The sequence below is a fragment of the Limulus polyphemus genome, unplaced genomic scaffold, assembly GCF_000517525.1.
Source record: "Limulus polyphemus unplaced genomic scaffold, Limulus_polyphemus-2.1.2 Scaffold1878, whole genome shotgun sequence".
Lineage (NCBI taxonomy): Eukaryota > Metazoa > Arthropoda > Merostomata > Xiphosura > Limulidae > Limulus > Limulus polyphemus.
Genome location: NW_013667488.1, coordinates 202,725 through 221,741, shown reverse-complemented (window position 1 = coordinate 221,741; position 19,017 = coordinate 202,725). Strand labels below are relative to the sequence as shown.

General features: G+C 34.5%; 1 protein-coding gene across 4 annotated transcripts in view; it reads right to left on the bottom strand.

The window, feature by feature from the left end:
* Nucleotides 1–2,370: 2,370 nt before the first annotated feature.
* Nucleotides 2,371–19,017, bottom strand: part of LOC106465233 (tyrosine-protein kinase Abl-like) — a 24,989-nt gene continuing 8,342 nt past the window's right edge. For 3 of the 4 annotated variants that reach the window (XM_013925439.2, XM_022393092.1, XM_022393094.1), the window contains exons 5-10: nucleotides 17,500–17,584; nucleotides 16,313–16,675; nucleotides 15,625–15,777; nucleotides 12,981–13,070; nucleotides 10,771–10,878; nucleotides 4,869–9,265 (exon numbers count right to left, since the gene is read on the bottom strand). In XM_013925439.2, coding sequence (XP_013780893.2) covers nucleotides 6,399–9,265; nucleotides 10,771–10,878; nucleotides 12,981–13,070; nucleotides 15,625–15,777; nucleotides 16,313–16,675; nucleotides 17,500–17,584 — 3,666 coding nt within the window. In that variant the 3' untranslated portion in view covers nucleotides 4,869–6,398. Of the gene's footprint in view, nucleotides 2,895–4,868; nucleotides 9,266–10,770; nucleotides 10,879–12,980; nucleotides 13,071–15,624; nucleotides 15,778–16,312; nucleotides 16,676–17,499; nucleotides 17,585–19,017 lie in introns of those variants that run through there. The other variant, XM_022393093.1, reaches the window with a different exon arrangement.

Sequence of the window (19,017 nt, the reverse complement as noted above, 5' to 3'; positions counted from 1 at the left end):
CACTTTTTTGAAAATTGAAGTGGTATTTTTTTTTACTCCCGATCAACAATCAAATATCTTTTCTTGAATTATGTATAACACGAATGGATTGAAATATTTAATTAAATTATCTCAAAATAAACCTTCATTTCGGTGCAATATTGAAATTAGCCTGAATTCTTCATAACCACTGAATAGTGGGTGACCCAACGGGTCACGGGTGGTCTAGTATATTTCTATTAATAGCGAATCTACTGACGGCATTAATTAAAAAAAATATATCAAAAGCTAGTTTGTTTGTTTTTCTAAAGAAATTAAAACTAAAACTGAGCGATTTCAACTTGCTTCCCATAAACCGACTTTGCAATAAATGGTATGAACTGTGTTCGAATACCAGAACCACCCTGTAATTTTCTAAATGGGTATTTGTTTTGAATTTCGCGCAAAGCTACACGAGGGCTATCTGCACTAGCCGTCCCTAAGTTAGCAGCGTAAGACTAGAGGGAAGGCAGCTAGTCATCACCACCCACCGCCAACTCTTGGGCTACTCTTTTACCAACCAATAGTGGGATTGACCGTAACATTATAACGCCCCCACGGCTGAAAGGGCGAGCATGTTTGGTGTGACGGGGATTCGAACCCGCGACCCACAGATTGCGAGTCGAGTGCCCTAACCACCTGGCCATGCCGGGCCTTAAATGGGTAAAACGTGATATAGATAGTTTATTAGAGACTAGGGGTTTCAGTCCTATTTGTTCTTAATTTTTAACACTTCAGAAAAGTGCAAAATCGTATAAGAATCTACGTATTATTAGTGTAAAATTTTATTCATGTATATATATATATATCTCCTACGGGACACCTTTCACAAAATTACACCAATAAATATAACACACAAATCTCAAAATCTGGTTGTATAGCATCGAAACAGAATAGGACGGCAAATTCTTTAAGATGGAATTTTTTGTGGTAGATAAATTTCAGACATATCCCAATTTCCGTAGAGTCTCATTCATATTTATTACTCAGTTATATGTTTTGTAAGGTTATTTGAAATATCAGTCTATAGATGGGCGTGGAATAGGAACTTTTGCAGCTTCTGATTGGTTGAACTTTAAATCACGAGGCGACCCGAATAATGATTGGTTTAAGTTTTTTTTGTCTTAAAATGAATTATTATATTTATTAACACAGTTACAGGATTAGTACTTTTCTGTTAAAGAGTAATCCAACTAACATAAGAAAAAACAACAAAAAAAAAACTGGTCATTTTTCTTTAACCCCATACTTTCAAAAACGCAGAAGTTTTTCTTTATCGAAATGTTACTTTTTACGTAATAAAGAAAACAAAACAGTCCATAGTTATAGTCAATATTTAATTTATTTGTAGTTAAGCGCAAAGCTACACAATGGGATATCTGTGCTGTGTTCAACACGGGTATCGATACCCGATTTTTAGCGACGTAAGCCTGCAGACTTGCCACTGGAATGCGACGAGTGTTCAGTAGGCGAAACTACAGTCACCAGGCCTCTACATTATAGGTAAAATGGTGGATAGAAAAATATGATTGTAATATTATTTCAGTAGTGACCAAAAACGCAGGATTTACAGAAATCGTGATTAAATGAAAAATAGCTTCTAAACAATGTTACAATCGCTTCTTATAGTCGTCTAACATAATCTGTTTGAATAAAGGAGCCATAACCGGTGTCAAAAGTGGAATTCCAAACCAATCGAAGATGCCACTGATGTACGACTTTATGACTCGTCCTGCATCTCTACCGATACAAGTTTTTTTTTTTTTAGGTTTTGTACAAAATATACGACTTTATGACACGTTCGGCACCTATCTGGCACAATATAATTGTACAGATTTTCATCTCGACGGAATTTACGGTTTTTTCATCTTTGGCAAATATCTGATACAACTAATGGCTTTATTCAATCTGTAAGGAGTTGTTAGATACAGTATCTTATGTGCATGCGGTAATTCCATTTTATGTGTTTCGCATTTGAGATTAAAAACCCAGTATTACATTTTAATGGAGTATAAAAAAAACATCTTTTATTATCTACGCTTTATCAAAAACACAGGAGTTAACTAAAGAAAAGGTGTTATAGCGAAACGAAGGTGACCAGTATAAAATACTGACGAGACAAGAGAACATTCCATTCGTTGCTCTACCCTTCTCGTCTTCCTTAGAAAACGACAAAAAATACGATATTTAATCAAACTCTGATATCATCTAAGTAGTTTAGTTCTTGAGTGTGTTTATCAGTGAAGATTAAAGTGTTTGTATCTATGAAAATATACAGCAACGTCTATATATATATTCAAATGACAAATAAATATACAAGTTTTTTTAAGTTAAGCACAAAGCTACACAATGAGCTATCTGTGCTCTGCCCACCACGGGTATCGAAACCCAGATTCTAGCGTTGTAAGTCCGCAGACATACCGCTGTGCTACTGGGGGGCAAATATACAAGTGTTAATACTTTATGTATAAAGGTTAAACAGCGACAAATAAAGAAAAAAAAACAAGTGTTACAGAGTACAAAGAGATGTTCGAAAAAAGTCAGTTTCATGGCGTATCAGCCTTTTCTATCTATTCAAACTGGTTTACTGTTGCTGCCTGTGTTTTTGATAGGTACACCAGTTACAACTCACGACTGTTGCTTTGTTTCAGGTAGACACACCAGATAAGTAATCAGACATATAATTGGTTACCCTAACTCTGTTCCCGAAATACCCTAGATACAACTGTTCATGTCTGCCATGTTTCTGATACACATAAGACATACAATTCGTAACACTAACTATGTTCCTGATAAACACCCATACAATCACTGATGGTTGTTATGTCCGTTTCTTAAATATACACACACACATATCTCAAACGTTACAAATAGTATCATAAAATCCTTACAAGAAATAAACGGGAGTTTTGAAGAATGTAGATAAAACTGTGTTATTAAATGCACTGGTTAGAGATAAAAGTAGTTCAAAAATATGACGATATTACAACAAAACAATAGGTTTTAGGATTATAAACAATATGCTATATTCCCTTAACTATTAACAGTTCTTAACAATTACTTGAGTTTCACGGAAGTGTTGAAAATCAGTAAATTATATGGTAGTATGAATAGTTTGCCTTTTTTTCACTCGTCTGACCAAGAAAACTTAAACAAAACTAACAATTAAACTGTACATAACCGTGAGTACATGTTTTTCGTTGGTTCATCACTATTTGGTAACCATGAGTACATGTTTCCGATTGGTTCATCACTGTATGGTAACCATGAGTATATGTTTCTAATAAGTTCATCACTGTATGGTTACCAGGAGTATATGTTTCTGATTGGTTCATCACTGTACGGTTACCATGAGTACATGTTTCTTATAGGTTCATCACTGTATGGTAACCATGAGTACATGTTTCCGATTGGTTCATCACTGTATGGTAACCATGAGTACATGTTTCCGATTGGTTCATCACTGTACGGTTACCACGAGTATATGTTTCTGATTGGTTCATCACTGTATGGTTACCATGAGTACATGTTTCTGATTGGTTCATCACTGTATGGTTACCATGAGTACATGTTTCTGACTGGGTCAAAGGGGCAACTTATTACCATTCTTCCCCTTTTAACATTACCACCTAAAAACTACTTAGAAACGTTGTGACACCGTGGTTATGTATTCATATTTAAATGAACCTCAGAAGAGCCTTTTAACACTTAAGTTCCCAAGGAAAAATTCATGAATTCTGTTGTAGCCACGAACTGGTTTCAGAATAATACCCAAAATTGGTGGTTTGCATGACATTGCCTCACAGCAAGACTGATGTTAATTTTAAACAAATTTTTCTTAACTGGCCTTATACAGGTTTACAGTAAGAAGAATATAAAGGTATCTTGACAGCACATCTTGTGCTCCATATTATTGCTGATTAGGCCTATTAATCAATACCAAAGGTCGTCGGGTCAATTGGGCATGCAACGCGTAAAACCAGGCCAAATACAGCTCAATGGTTAGTGTGCCAGACTTTGGAGCTGAGAACCCGTGAGTTGCTCCCTGTTACTGGAACTTGGGGGCCATGGGTGTGTTCTATGAGCGACAGTTAAATCCCACTATTCAAGTCTGACAACAGCAGCCCAAGGGTTGGCAGTGGGTGATGTTGACTAGTTATACCTTTTAAGTCTGTCACTTCAAAATTAAGGATGTAGCTCGGCCCGAAATCTAACAAACAAATGCCCGAAACCTCCGTAAAAAGGGTATTATTGCAGTAGTGTGTGGTCAAGATCTTATTATATTCTTCGTTCTGGAAACGTGTATGGGGTCAATTAAGAAACACTTGATAACAATTACCATCAGTTACACAAACCGCCACCTACAGATCAGAACAGATTTCACCAACATCATATCCAAATTCCAAAAAGGATCTTCTACATTTATTTGCAACCAGTCATTTTTTTTTATGCATAAACGTTTGTTGTCATGGTAATTTATTAGCAATTATGATGTTTGGAATGTAAACTTAATTCTTGTGTTAATGATGGAATGTAAACTTAATTCTTGTGTTAATGATGGAATGTAAACTTAATTCTTGTGTTAATGATTTTGAGCAAATTTTTTTATCAAGAATGAATTTTTTTTTAGAAAAAAAAAAGCCTCATTGTGCTATCTACTACTTTTGCAGTGGGGAACCGAACCCCAGATTTTAGCATCGTAAGTCTGTAAACTTACCACTGTTCCACTGAAGGAGTTTTATGAAGAGAAAATAAGTTATCCGTACTAAATGTAGCTCAAAAGATCGAAAATACTATACAATAAAAGTCAAATTATGAATTATTTCCAAGCACAGATAGAAAAACGTAACACTGTTTTCTAAACACATTTATAGTTTTAAAGTCGCAATGATTCAATTTGTTCTACAAACTACTTCAAAACTTACTCTTCTGCCTAAAAACAAATGTATAAAATACAAACTAGAGAGTATTCTAGGTTCAAACTCGGGGGGGCACTCAGTAGAGCGCACACCTCCGCCACGCATCGTTCATCGAATTTGGTTCTCCAAAAATACAAAAATGTGTCCGTTGTTATCAATGGACACGGAACGTCTCTAGCACGACAACGAGGAATAATATTCTACACATGTCCACCAAGTTTCATCAAAATCAGATCACTTTAGACTGGGTTATAAGGCAGAAATCGGTCCCCAAGATAACAGATAGGGAATTTTTTTAAATTTTCGTGACTTTGACCCTCTAAAACTAATCACTTCTAAGTTGGGTCATAGTCCAAATGTATATATATATCAACTTTTGTCTAAGCCCATTCAACTGTTTTTGAGAAATCTTGCTGACCAACACACACACACAGGGGTGAAAACATAACCATGTCCACTTGCAGTAGCAATAAATCCACTAACTACAAACAAAAGAAGTAAAAAAAAAATCACAGGATTACTTTAACTTAATTAAATACACAAATATAAATATATTCACATGCTTGTTTACAAAGGATAAAATAAAGTAGATTATATAATACACTTTCTTGAAATGATACACACATGATTAAGTCATCTTTTGACCAGAATTACGTCATAATGCAAATTAAACTTTTTTCCGTACAATTTCTTGGAGAAAATACAACTCAAGCCTCATTACAGAATTGAGGAAAAACAAGACAGTTGCACGTTTCACAAATACATCATTTATTACGACCAGTAAAGGCATCATCATCATCATCATGGCATAACCATGGTCGTAATAAATTATGTATTTGTGAAACATGCAACTGTCTTATATTTACTCAATTCTGTAATTATGGAGTTTCACCAAGTACAGACAATTTCAAGTATATAAAGCCTCATTGTGAGGCAAAGTACTTCCCAACTATGAGTCTGAAACGACGTCAATTTGTAAACCACAAAAATGATTTGTTTGGGACATTATGTTAATTGACAACAGTTGAGGAATGAAAAGAATGATGATTGGAACAAGAAATATATCTTATTGTATTTGGAAATACAACAGTAGAAAACTCTAAATTATTACTTTCCTACACACACACACACACACATTGTTTACTTCATTCCTTCTAGGTCATCTTTGTGGTGCTATTTTTTTTTAAAGGGAACGTACAACATCTATGACCTATGATGTTATGAAACAAAACTCAGTTTCCCCCTCACAACATCAAAGTGGTAAACGCATTGCTTTTCCCATTTAAAACTATAGTAACAAAGAGTCAGGTAGTTGATTTATTTCTGTTAACTCCACTAATGAGCAAAGTTAAGACTAGATAACCAGGTAAGTCAAACTTACTGTTAACTAGAATCCATAAGCTTACCCCCCCTAAACTTTACATAATAGTAACTTTTTTTTTAATACACTATCCCAATTGTTCATCTCTGTACTATGTTTACTAAGTCTCTCACAGTATTTTGTAATTCATCAAAAAGTCTGAAACTAGATACACTGTTATTACTGCTACTTGTAGGCAACTGTTCTCCCTGCTTTTCTAGTTTAGACAATAGTTCGCGAAAACGAAACTTCCCATGTGGTGAAATACTCTCTGCATAGTTTACGCAGGAAGATCGAAAGAGTTGCACTTTATCTGATAGTTGCATAACATTTCCACTACTTACAGAAGTGGCAATTTTTAGAGAATGGATGCTATTTTCAAGGGCTGTGGAGATTTCCAATATGGTATTCTTGCTTGTGATGCTATAAAATTCATCGGTCTCCTCATCTTCGGTCCCCTGTGATAATGGAGAACTTTCAACATCTTCTTGGTGAGAAACGCAGGGCTGGTTAACTGTTTTAGAGGGCCTAGTACCTGGAGACAGCACAGCACGAGAATCCTTGAGTGGTGGTTTCAGTGGAACCGCAGGTTTAGGAATAACTGGGGACAAGTGACCTTCAGTTTCGTTACTTTGAGGGTAAGTTTTTGATTCAGTCACAAGTTCTTCTTGATTAGTGACTTCTTCTATCTGTTCAACTATCAGTGATGTTTTTGGTGTAACATTATCTTTGACATAAATTGATGAACTTTCTGTTTCAGTACTCCCACATTTCAAAGTTTCTTCTTCTAATTCCAGCAACTGTGTTTTCTTTATTTTTAGTGTCTCTGGTTGATGTGCCATAACCTCGGGGCTGATAATGCGAGGACTATCAGTGCTAAGTTCTGATTCTTGTATAATGCTCTCTTTCTCTGAGATCTTTTCTTCATTTGTAATACTTCCAGAACTATGTCTCTCTTCTTCATCTTCTTTAATGCTAAATGATTTGTTTAACTGACACACATCCACCAGTTCTTGTTTGTTCTCTTCCTCTAGAACTTTACACTTCAATTTTGGTATAACTTTATTAATATCACAAATGGAAGCTTCTTCTGCATCTTCTTCGGGTGTTTTTACTAGTCTACTGATGGGTACATAAAAATGAAACTGCGATTTCCCTGTTCCTTTTTCCCTATTTGAGCTGATCTGCTTGTTAAGCTCACTCCTTTCCTGAGAGCCTAATATTGAACAATTTACAGGTTCAGGTTTTAAAAGTAATTTTGGAGAAAGCAAACCCTTTTTTGGAGGATGTGCAGCACCCAACTGTTCTTTAGCCATTTCTGAAGATCTTTCCACTTCTTCAGTGGTTTGGGAAGACGCATCTCCCATTTCTATGGCTCTTCTTCTCGCTTTCAGTTTAAGACTCTCAAAGAGTTCTAAGACTAGATGAGCTGCTGGGTTCTTCGTTGTTTGACTAATGTTTTCCACCTTGGCAAGTAAAGGGGCTTTGCCTTCATACATAATCTGCTGTTCTGTGCACAAATCCACAGAATCTCTAACAAATGCAGGAAGTGAAGGAAAACCTTCTGTACATGGTGATGGTGGAGGAGAAACGATATCCTGAGATACCTTTATAGTTTCTGAATACTTCTGGCCTTTTCCTGAAAAAAATGGACTATCTACACTAGCACTCCAAGTTAGTGGAGTTATGGTGTTTGGACATTTTAATGGACTCTGATCAAATTCCTTCTCAGTCTTCCATCTCAATTGGTTATCTATTGAACCACTTTTTACAATTGGGAATTTTGGAGGACTTGGTGATCTCTCTTTGGGTCTTATTCTTAGTGATTTTTGTAAAACACTAGAACCAAAAGATGGTGACGACGACTGAAAATCGGCAGCTCTGGATTCCGAAGTATTGAGAGTTCTAGTGTAGCTATTAAAATGGCCTTGAAGTTTGGTTTCAGCACCAGCATTTGAAGAATTGTCAATACCAGTTACATGGTTGTTTTCAGACTCCCGAGACATGCAAACTATTCCCTTATTTTTCCCATCCTGAGAAGATTTGTGACCTATCCTTCGACTTCTAGGTAGCCTAGGAGATAGAGCAGGCTTTGAACTAAGGTGTCTGAAGTCTGGGATAGATCCGCTTTCAAATATTTCCTTGTTCTTAGAGCATGTAAAATCTGACTTCTGTCTGTGTAGACAAGCTTGAGATGAACCATTAACACCCTCTTGTCTTTGCCAGCTAGAAGGTGGGTATCTTGAAGAGAAATGAATTCCAGTCTCTGTTTTATAAGCATTTATGTTGCTAAAATTTTGTTTTTGCGAGTATTGATGCATAGTAGAACCTTCCCACCCAACCTCACTTAAAACTTGTGGCTCACTTTCTATAACAGGCTCAGGATACTTGGTTCCAGCATAGAGACCATGCTGTCTGAGTGAATCTAAATACGCTCCAATTCTTGCTCCCTTGGGAAGAGTACCATAACGATTAATGGCTCGTTTTACATTTTGAACTTCTAGAGCTACAACTTGTACTTTCTTGGGTTCTTTTGTTTTATTTGAAGTACTGTTATCTTTTGTGTTATAATGTTGCTGATTATTAGGAGAGTAGGTCCTTGCTTTTTTCAGTTTTTGCTGATTCAGGGATATTGCTGGAACACTAGAAAGTGAAGCTGCCGTACGAGTGTCCGATTCTTCAGTGTCAGGAGTCCTCTCTCTTAAATCACCATCCCTTTCTCCATTGCTGTTTACCTCCCTAACTATCTTGTTTGTGATCTCAATGCCATTTAGGGTATTTTTACCCGTTTCCTTTCCAACAATAGTTCCATAAGGCTGGTCTTGGTAGGCACTGTCTTGAAAGGTACTGGTTCGTTTTGGTGGTATGGGTGCTGGTTTGTTATGAGGACCATGTCTTCGAAGTTGAACAAGTGTAGATCTAGTAGTGAGGGTGGTCTGGCATTTAGAAGAGCCTCCTCTATGACAACCTAAAAAATAGTGATTAACCAAAGTTCAGTAAAATTTGCGCACAGAATGTTTAATACTTAACTGCACTTCTCATGCTCGCAAATTTACTTTGTGTGTAAATATGCATTATTTCAAATGTGTTTGACATTAGTAATCCAACAGCAAATGAAAAACAAAAAATACAATACTGCTTTTGTTAAATAAAAATAATTACCTAAGTGTTTCAAGGTTATCAGATCTTGGTTCTTTTTAACTTCAATGTTATCAATAAAAGTTCGTACAACAAGATGTGTCTGAAAGTTATTTTATAAATCAAACAGTCTCATCACTACTTAGCAGCTTTAACAGTTAAACAGATTCAGTCTCGTAACTACTTAGCTGCTTTAACAGTTAAACGGATTCAGTCTCATAACCACTTAGTGAATCCGTTTAACTGTTAAAGCAGCTAAGTGGTTATGAGACTGAATCCATTTAACTGTTAGGGCATCTAAGTGGTTATTGGACTGAATCTGTTTAACTGTTAAAAGAGTTAAGTAGTTACGAGACTGAATCCGTTTAACTGTTAAAGCAGCTAAGTAGTTACGAGAGTGAATCCGTTTAACTGTTAAAGCAGGTCTCATAACCACTTAGCTGCTTTAACAGTTAAACAGATTCAGTCCAATAACTACTTAGCTGCTTTAACAGTTAAACCGATTCAGCCTCATAACTACTTAGCTGTTTTAACAGTTAAACAGATTCAGTCTCATAACTACTTAGCTGCTTTAACAGTTGAACAGATTCAGTCTTAACTGTTTTAACAGTTAGAGCAACTGAATTTCATAACTACTTCTATGTGACTCTTTACCCAAAGAGACCGAAACAAGTTTTAGTCACTTTTTTTCATGTGTTACTAACCAATAGCACAAAACACTGTATTATCTTCCATATAGTCTGCATAACATTCAATATTTTAACATATTTTTGTATACACAATAACAGATTTTTTCACAGATTTCTGGGAAACAAACATACAGATTTATATTAAAAAATTTTCAAACTCAAATGCTACTTTGCATTCAATTGATTTTTGCCATAAATATTTTAAAATTCTTACCTTACATGAATAAAAAAAAAAGATACACAAATTTTCATATTCTCTCTTTAGAGAAGCTAAACAAATTTTAGAATGGTCACATTTTATTCAGTGTAAACTTAGGGGGGATTAAAATTTGGTGGACAATTATGTAGTTTTACAAAAGTTATAACCCGTATTTACATCTGTAAAACCTACCAACAGCAATTTGATTATTGATATAGTTCCTCAAAGTTGTGCCATCTACTTACTAAAAATGTAACTAAAATATTTCACTTACTACATTAAAACTAAAGGCTACGAGCTACTGGTTACAAGCAAACAACCATTTAGTAGATGTTGAACTGTTTTAAGAAAGCTAACCTCAAGGACTCGCCTCAAGCTAAAAATACTAAGTATATTTTAGTATAGTGCAAATGATGTAAAAAAAAATAGGATGAGTTGGAAAGAAACCTTGATCAGCTAATGGGTAATCTTCATTACGCTGATAAAGACTGGGTGACCGTTCTCCATACATTCTGCAAGGTACTGGAACATGCTTCTCGAGCTGTTTCTCTACTTCTACAGAAGAATTGATACATGTAAATGTATATACAAATTCTATATTCAAAGAAAAATAGATCAAAGCTAGAAGAACACAAAAACAAGAACTTATTTATAATGTTTGTTTGGTTCGTTTTGAATTTTGTGAAAAGCTACATGAGGGCTATCTGATCTAGCCGTCTTTAATTTAGCAGTGTAAGACTAGAGGAGAGACAGCTAGTCATCACCACCCACCGCCAACTCTTGGGCTATTTTATTACCAACGAATAGGGAGATTGATCGTCACATTATAACACCCCCCACGGTTGAAAGAGCGAGTACGTTTGGTGGGACGGGGAATCGAAATCGCAACCCTCAGATTGTAAGTCAAGCACCCTAACCACCTGGCCATGCCAGGCCCATTTATAACATTACCTAAAGTTTTAACTTAAAGATATAAAAAAAACACCAAATTATTACAATTTATATCTTCCTTGAGAAAGTCTGAAAAAAAAATCATTTTCCACTTCAGTGAACCTTCCAAGAATGATTCAACTGCTCCACTTTCCTTCCAGGCCAAGAAACAATTAAGAGGTATCCTACCAATACAAATAATAACTTGAAACTTTGACTAATAAAACTTCACTTATCGAACACTATTTCATTCCTGTGCATATCTAGGGTAAAATCTAAATGAAGTAATCATTAACTGATATATTATTTCCTTAAAACTTGTATATTTTTTTCATAATTACCTAAATCCCATGCAAGTTGGTCAAAATATGGCTAATTAACCAAAAAACCCCCTAAATTATGTTTTTTGTGATCTTTGACCCCCCTAAAACAAAACAAACAAACCCAAAAAAAAGCAAGTCCAACATTATTCGATGTCAATGTGTTAAGTGCACAAATATGTATACTTGTGTCCATTCCATTCCAATCCAAGTTATATCCAGTTTTATATCATGATATTAGCAAGTGACAATACATCTATTCTTAATTCCCTCCCTGCTTTTTTCTGGAAATTGGATAAAAAAAAATCAGGTTTTTTTTTTATTGTGCTTTTTGATAGCCTATACTTTATATCCTAATGAAACAAAAGTTGTTTCTTTATGATGATGTTATATTTCTGCACGGAATATATTCAATAAATAAATATTACATATTTGGATGATATACAATATTTCAATGAAACTACAGTAATGCTTTTTTCTCTCCAGTGATCAGCACAACAGCATTTGCAGCGCCATCTAGTGAGCATTGATTGTAATACACGAAAACATCCAAATATATTTGGGTGGATAATGAAAAATACGGAAAGAAATGGTTTGCCCAGATTAACTCAGACAAATATTCTTTGAAACATTGAGGGCACCTAAGTTAACTCGGGCAAATCACGGAAAGGGTTATTAGGTTAACTTTGGCAAGAGGCAACACATCAATTTTTTATTATGATAATACTCAAAAGGTGGTAACCAGTTTAATTTATAATAGGATAATATTGTCAATTAGCACCAAGTCTATTTCTTACATGATTATATTAGTAAGAAAAAAAAATATTTAAGGTCAGAATCAGTGAAAACTGTCAGTAAACATATTTCATACCTTCACCCTTTGAGTGCAGTGCATAATTAAATTTTGGATGGGTTCTCAAAAAGTGTCAATTATCCACTAATAAATAAAATATAGAATTTGATCTCTTTTTTTTTTATTACCTTTTAAATATCAAAATCCACTTGTTGCGCTTTTGCTCGGTGATGTACGCACTCGTGGTACTAAGGCGGGAATTTCAAGGACGTGCGAGTATCCCGATTGTCACACTACGAGGAAAAGTTTTTGTTACGCAGTGGGGTAAATCCGCTTGTCCCCCAAAGTCAGATAAATCCGATTATAGAATCCAAAAGGGTTAAGATGAAAGAAATGGCTAAATTTATTATTATTTTTAAAAATCTATAAGGTATGGGACGGTTTACGGTATACTTTCAATAAATACGTTTGCATACGTTGATAAGACCAACTCAAGAATAATGTTTCTCCATATTTGCTTCTCCTCTTATCTGGTACAATATTAACTTACGATGTTTTTTTTATAAATTTACACAGTTATTAATCACACAAAGAGTTCCCATTCTACAACTTACCTTCTGTTATGCTGGAATTCTGGAACATGGTTTCTAAAGTGTGGTGAATGTGTTTAAAAGTTGGCCTTTCAAGAGGCTCCCACAACCAGCCTGAAACACAATAAAGCTTTATATTATTTTTCCAAGCACCTGTAACATAACCTCTTAATCCTTTCCCTGTGACTGGGGGTTCAGAGGGGGATCGAGTAGGGTTCACAGCTCGTACCATCATGTTTTGTAGAGTTACATTCAAAATTTTTATTAAACTACTATTTTACGAATGTAGGTCAATAAATTGTAGTTTATAATTCAAATTTTAGTAAATGTACTAATTTTTTTAATTAAAAAATAAATATTTTTAAAAAAATGGCTAAATATCAATTTTTGTGTTTTACGTCATCGTCATCTGCTTTTGCTCAGATTACATTTCATGATGCCCACAATACAATGTCTATAGTTTTTAACGAATTAGTAGAGCTCAAATTACCAATACTGACAAGCTAGAATATAAAATAAGAGCCTCTTACCTTTTCTCTTTGCCGAGATATTATATTCATCAAACCCACCACTTCATTTTTGGAAAATACTTGTTTACCTACACCTACTTCTCTTAAGTACATGTTTATAACCAATCAAAAGTACTCCTTTTGAACTACATAATCCTGTTAGTCCTAAAGTATTTATGTGGGGAAAGCCATTATAATCATTGGTGAGTGAATGTTTGTTTTTAATTATGCATAAAGCTACACAAGGGCTATCTGTGCTCTGCCCACCACGGGTATCGAAACCCAGTTTCTAGCGTTGTAAGTCCGCAGACGTACCGCTGAGCCACTGGGGGGCCGTTGGTGAGTGAAATGTGATGATATTTTGACCAGAAATGAGATTTTCTAGACCCAAATACAGCTTAATTATAAAGCCTGATAAATTATTGTGGATTTTTAGGGTATTGGTACAGTAATTTATGATTTTTTTTGGTATTACAAGATGCATATACAAAATCAACAAAAAATGAATTTGTCTACCTTCTCCACGTGTGAATTTTGACGAGGCTTAGCAAGTATGACGCACGAGTACAAAAACACTTCATAACATTGTAGGTAGTAGAGATCATTGTTTTCTATATATATATATATCATTTTTTATTTACTGTTCCATGTTTTAAGAAAAATAACTGAAATTTAAACAAATTTAACCAAAATGTCACTATTTTACGAAATACTGGTAAGCTATAAAGAGTAATACAATTGTATTTTGTAGGTCAGTCTTCCACTATTTGATAGTAACATCATGGTTTATAATGAATTGCTAAGGTCAATTTCGAGCACTTTCTAAGCACTCTCAGGATGTTTTTCAAGCACTTTTTTGGAATCTAAAATCTACATCATAATCAATCGGATTCCACTGAAATGTTATAAAATTCTTATTTATTTGTTCAATATATGAAGGTAGACTAAAAAGAAAAGAAAGACTTTATTTATTGTATTCAACTTCGCAACATGCATTAACGTTAGACATATCAATATAGTTTGCTAATCTAATATCCAAGTACTTTTGCAAAAAGAAAAATGGGCCCTTTTCAAGCCCTTGAAATTCCATTCTCAATTTCAAGGAATTTAAAGGATGCATATGCACCCTGTAACATGGGCTTCACATTTAAAACTTACGTGGCTGGATTATTAGCTAGACAAAATTCAAAAGTCAATAAAACAGAAAATGTATACAAACAGATGTATATTGTTACAAGCTTTAAGCTATCTAGAATAAACAACTATAACATGCAATCATTCTAGAAAGAAAAAAAAAAGTACTTTAGATTGATTTCCCAATTTTTATGGCAGTTACGAGGTCAGTCAAATTGACCAACCTTGTATAGAATTAGAGTAGAGAAAATAACAGATAAAATATAAAGTTTTTCTTAAAAAAAAATATTTGATAATTATTTAGGAGGTTTTAGAGGTTATGCAAATAAAATTTCACACTTTTCAGATGAAGAAAAGTATTTGTAATCTCAAAATCAGAATCACTTTGTATGTTGGATAGTCAACATTTCAAAAGTAAAATTTCACGAGCAAATCTTTAATTAAAATATTTGATTTTTTTTGTGTACAAAAGCCTTGTAATATTTACTGACAGTCTGCAAAATTTCGTGAAAAATACGCATACATTATCAAAAGTTATAGTATGACTAATCTCATGGTTACTTTGATGGTTACATAGTAGGTGCAATGTACCTAACCCCACAGTCAAAGAGTTAAAACACTGGCCTATCAAGGGGTTCCGAGAACCAGCCTGAAACACACACACACAAAAAAAAACTTTATATCAGCTTATGAAGCAGCTGTAACATAATCCTAGTTAAGAAAAATACTACAGATTAATATTAATAACAATATGTGAGGGAGAAAAAAACAAAATATGTAGGTGAAACACATATATACTCTCTCTTCTAGTGCCATATAAACTAGAAATTTTAAAACTAAGTCTAACTGTTAAATTATAGATGTGTATAAAATGATTAACAGAAGCGTCTGATTACGAGCTCGGCATAACTCAAGTTTTACGACGTGGCGACAGCAAAAATATGTAGTTGAAACAAAAAGTAAATTTATAATGTCTGTACAAACAGTATCAAAATTAAAAATTTGAAGAGAAATAAATCCCTTACATTGCCTCATTAACTCGTAAATCCTTGGTGGACACCCTGGTGGGCACTCCATGCGATAACCAGTTTCCAGCATATGATAAACATCTGTCAGCTCAACCCCAGGATAAGGAGACATTCCATAAGTGGCCAATTCCCACAGAAGGATACCAAATGCTAAAGTAAGAGAAAGAAATACAATCAATAAGAAATTACTTCTAATGAACAAATAGTAAAGGGGTAGGGGAGGCAACAGAGCACTTACAGTTCTTAATGTCATTTACATGATTTACATAATATATTCTAATGCTTGGATATATTAATTCATCCCTAAGCATCCATTGGTTGTTAATATATTTACATGTCAATAACTAGGATTCCATCCAGCTTTCCATCCATATTTTAACAGTTTGTAATGCCAATATCAACAATAGTCATTTGAGGAGATTGTAGGCAGAACTCAGAAAACATATCTCAGCCAATAAGATTAAGCCGTTTCACTACTCGTACAGTTGTAATGCAGTGTATCTCTCGAATACTTGGATACAGAGTGTATGTTACACACTGGATGACCACACAAGTGTGCAAAGTCATGGATTTACTACAATGAAAGTGTATGTCTAAATTAAGGTATATGCCCACTTTTTAAATAATCAAAAACAACACAATATGTTACCAATATAACTTATTTCCACTTCTAAACTGAACTCACCCCAGACATCAGACTTGGTAGAAAACTTGTTGTAAGCAAGTCCTTCAGGAGCTGTCCACTTAATTGGGAATTTGGCCCCAGCATGTGCAGTGTACGTGTCATCACGCATCAGTCGAGCTAGGCCAAAGTCAGCTGCTTTCACTAGGTGGTTATCTCCCACCAAACAGTTTCTTGCTGCTAAATCCCGATGTATGAAGCAACGCGATTCTAGGTAAGCCATTGCCGAGGCTATCTGAGTAGCCATGTACATCAGTATCACAGCTGTGATGTCATTTCTCACAGCATTTCTTAAAAAATCCAGCAAGTTACCGTGGGGCATGAACTCTGTGATGATGTAGAAAGGTGGTTCTCTAGTACACACACCTGAAAACATGAGAATATTTATTAGAATCAGTTAACACACTGTGCTAATTATAAGTTGTTACACTACAGCACCATATCTACCTGTTCTAGATTTGTTGGCACAAACCAAAAATAAGGGGTCAATTAGTACTTAAACTTTAATAATCATTTAAAAAAGACTGATTTGATGGATTATTTGGAACATTGCAAGCACTAACTTTAAATTACTCTTTTGATGACGCACAAGGATCAATGTTAACAATTCTAACGAGCTTGAGAAATAAACACACTCACACTAAAAACGTTACTTCAAATTCCGCAACTCTTAAAAATGAAAAGGTTATAGAATTTCCCCAAGGTGAAAACAATAATTTTGAGGTTTTAAAGATGATTTCAGACTTATCCCCCCACTGGCTATTCATCCATCTACAATATTTGCTGACATAGAAAAAATATTCACGAAAACTGGCCCAAGACAAAGCTACTGCAACCGTAAAGAAACAGCCTAATCAGTGTCTCATCTAATGACAATAAATAATTCTGAAGACATAATAGAATGAAAGGAAGTACTCCGTTGTAAATAAAAGGAAACTTGATAAATTGGATATCCAATATATCAAGTTTAATTTTGAAGACAGCCAAGTTTTCAATGATTTTTATGATTCAAGCATCTAGTTCTGTTACACAGCATGCAAATTTATACTCACTGTACTAATCATTTCAAATTTCAAACCTTAATTAAAGAATGTAATTAACATGACAAACTCGTCCACATAAACTAGTTTCTGCTAAGACGTGAAATTTAAAAGAAACTATTTAACTCGAGGATTTTGTAGCCTCCATACCAATCAACTGGACCAAGTTCGGATGCTTCATTTCTTTCATAATAGCAGCCTCCTCTAAAAAATCCTTCAGAACCATTGTGTCTTCCTATAAATATATAAATTACAAAACTTGTGTACATGGAGAACTCTACTAACCTTAAAAAATTCATGTCATTGGAACTTGTATTTCAGAAAATATTTAAAATAGTTAAGATCCCGTAATGTAATTTCTACAGCAATTTGTACTTTTATTAAAAGAAAAATATGCTGAAGTTTCATTGAAGGTTATTAATAATAAAACATAAAATGAGGCCAAAATATGTGTTGGTTGAATTTAATAAAAGAGACTTAAACGGTACCAGTTAATACCAACTCTCTCCTGGGGTTAAAAACATTTTAAGTAATATATTCCCTCCTTTTAAGTTGCACTTACAACAGTACAAAAAACGTGTAAGAGATAAGAAACACTTTTGTTTGTCATTTTCTTCCTCACTTTCTCATATCAAACATTTCTGCAAAAAATAGTTTTCAAAAAAATATTTAATCCGCCTCTTAATACTTTTAAAATTTATACCCTCATAGTTTACGTGATATCAGCCCTTAACCCCTTCACTGCTCTGTGTATAATTTACTTTAGGTTTTCCATTACCGTTTGATATTTGGTCTTACCAGTAACCCCACAGATGTCACCTCCAAAGCCTACACATAGAGGGGAAAAATGTATATAGTGTAAATATTAGGCATTTATACAGCGATTTTAGTGATTTACAGTGTAACATTTGTATAATATAGTTGTGTCATTCATGATCAATGCTGAGCCAGTGCATGACACAAGAGGAGTGTGATACCATATCTGAAAAACAAACAAACAAATCCAGCTCACCCTTCCATCTTATCTTATGGTCAGTGAGGGTTGCAGATCCCCATGCTCCCTTCTCACTCAGCACACCACCAGGCCTACACAAAGGTTATTATATGACTTTCTGGTGTTTTGTTCTTTACTTTTGCATGCTATACTATGATTCCATAAGACAATTTTTTTGAGCATGGGGTGTTTTTTTTTCACACCACTTGAGCAGTGAAAGAGTTAATAGACAAATAGAAAAAATATCTAACATGAATAAATCAATCAATCAATGTTTTTATGAATTAAAACAAGAGAGAATCCTCAATAGCCAAGGCACTTGAAATTCTTTTAAGCAGGATAAGAGTAAATTAATCTACGAGACCTTGGGAGTGATCAAATACATCAATCGAAAAGGTTTTTCTTTACTGGACAAATGTTGGAGTCTAGTACGAAGTTGTATGATGACATTTTAACTTTAGCTTGCTTGTTAATGGTTCGTCTGCAGCATCAAACATAACTCTACTGGTAAATAACAATACTCAGTAGTGGTACATATATATATGATGTCACAATAAGACTGATAAGGTAATTCTTTACTGGACAAATGTTGGAGTCTAGTACGAAGTTGTACAATGACATTTTAACTTTAGCTTGCTTGTTAATGGCTCGTCTGCCGCATCAAACTTATCGTT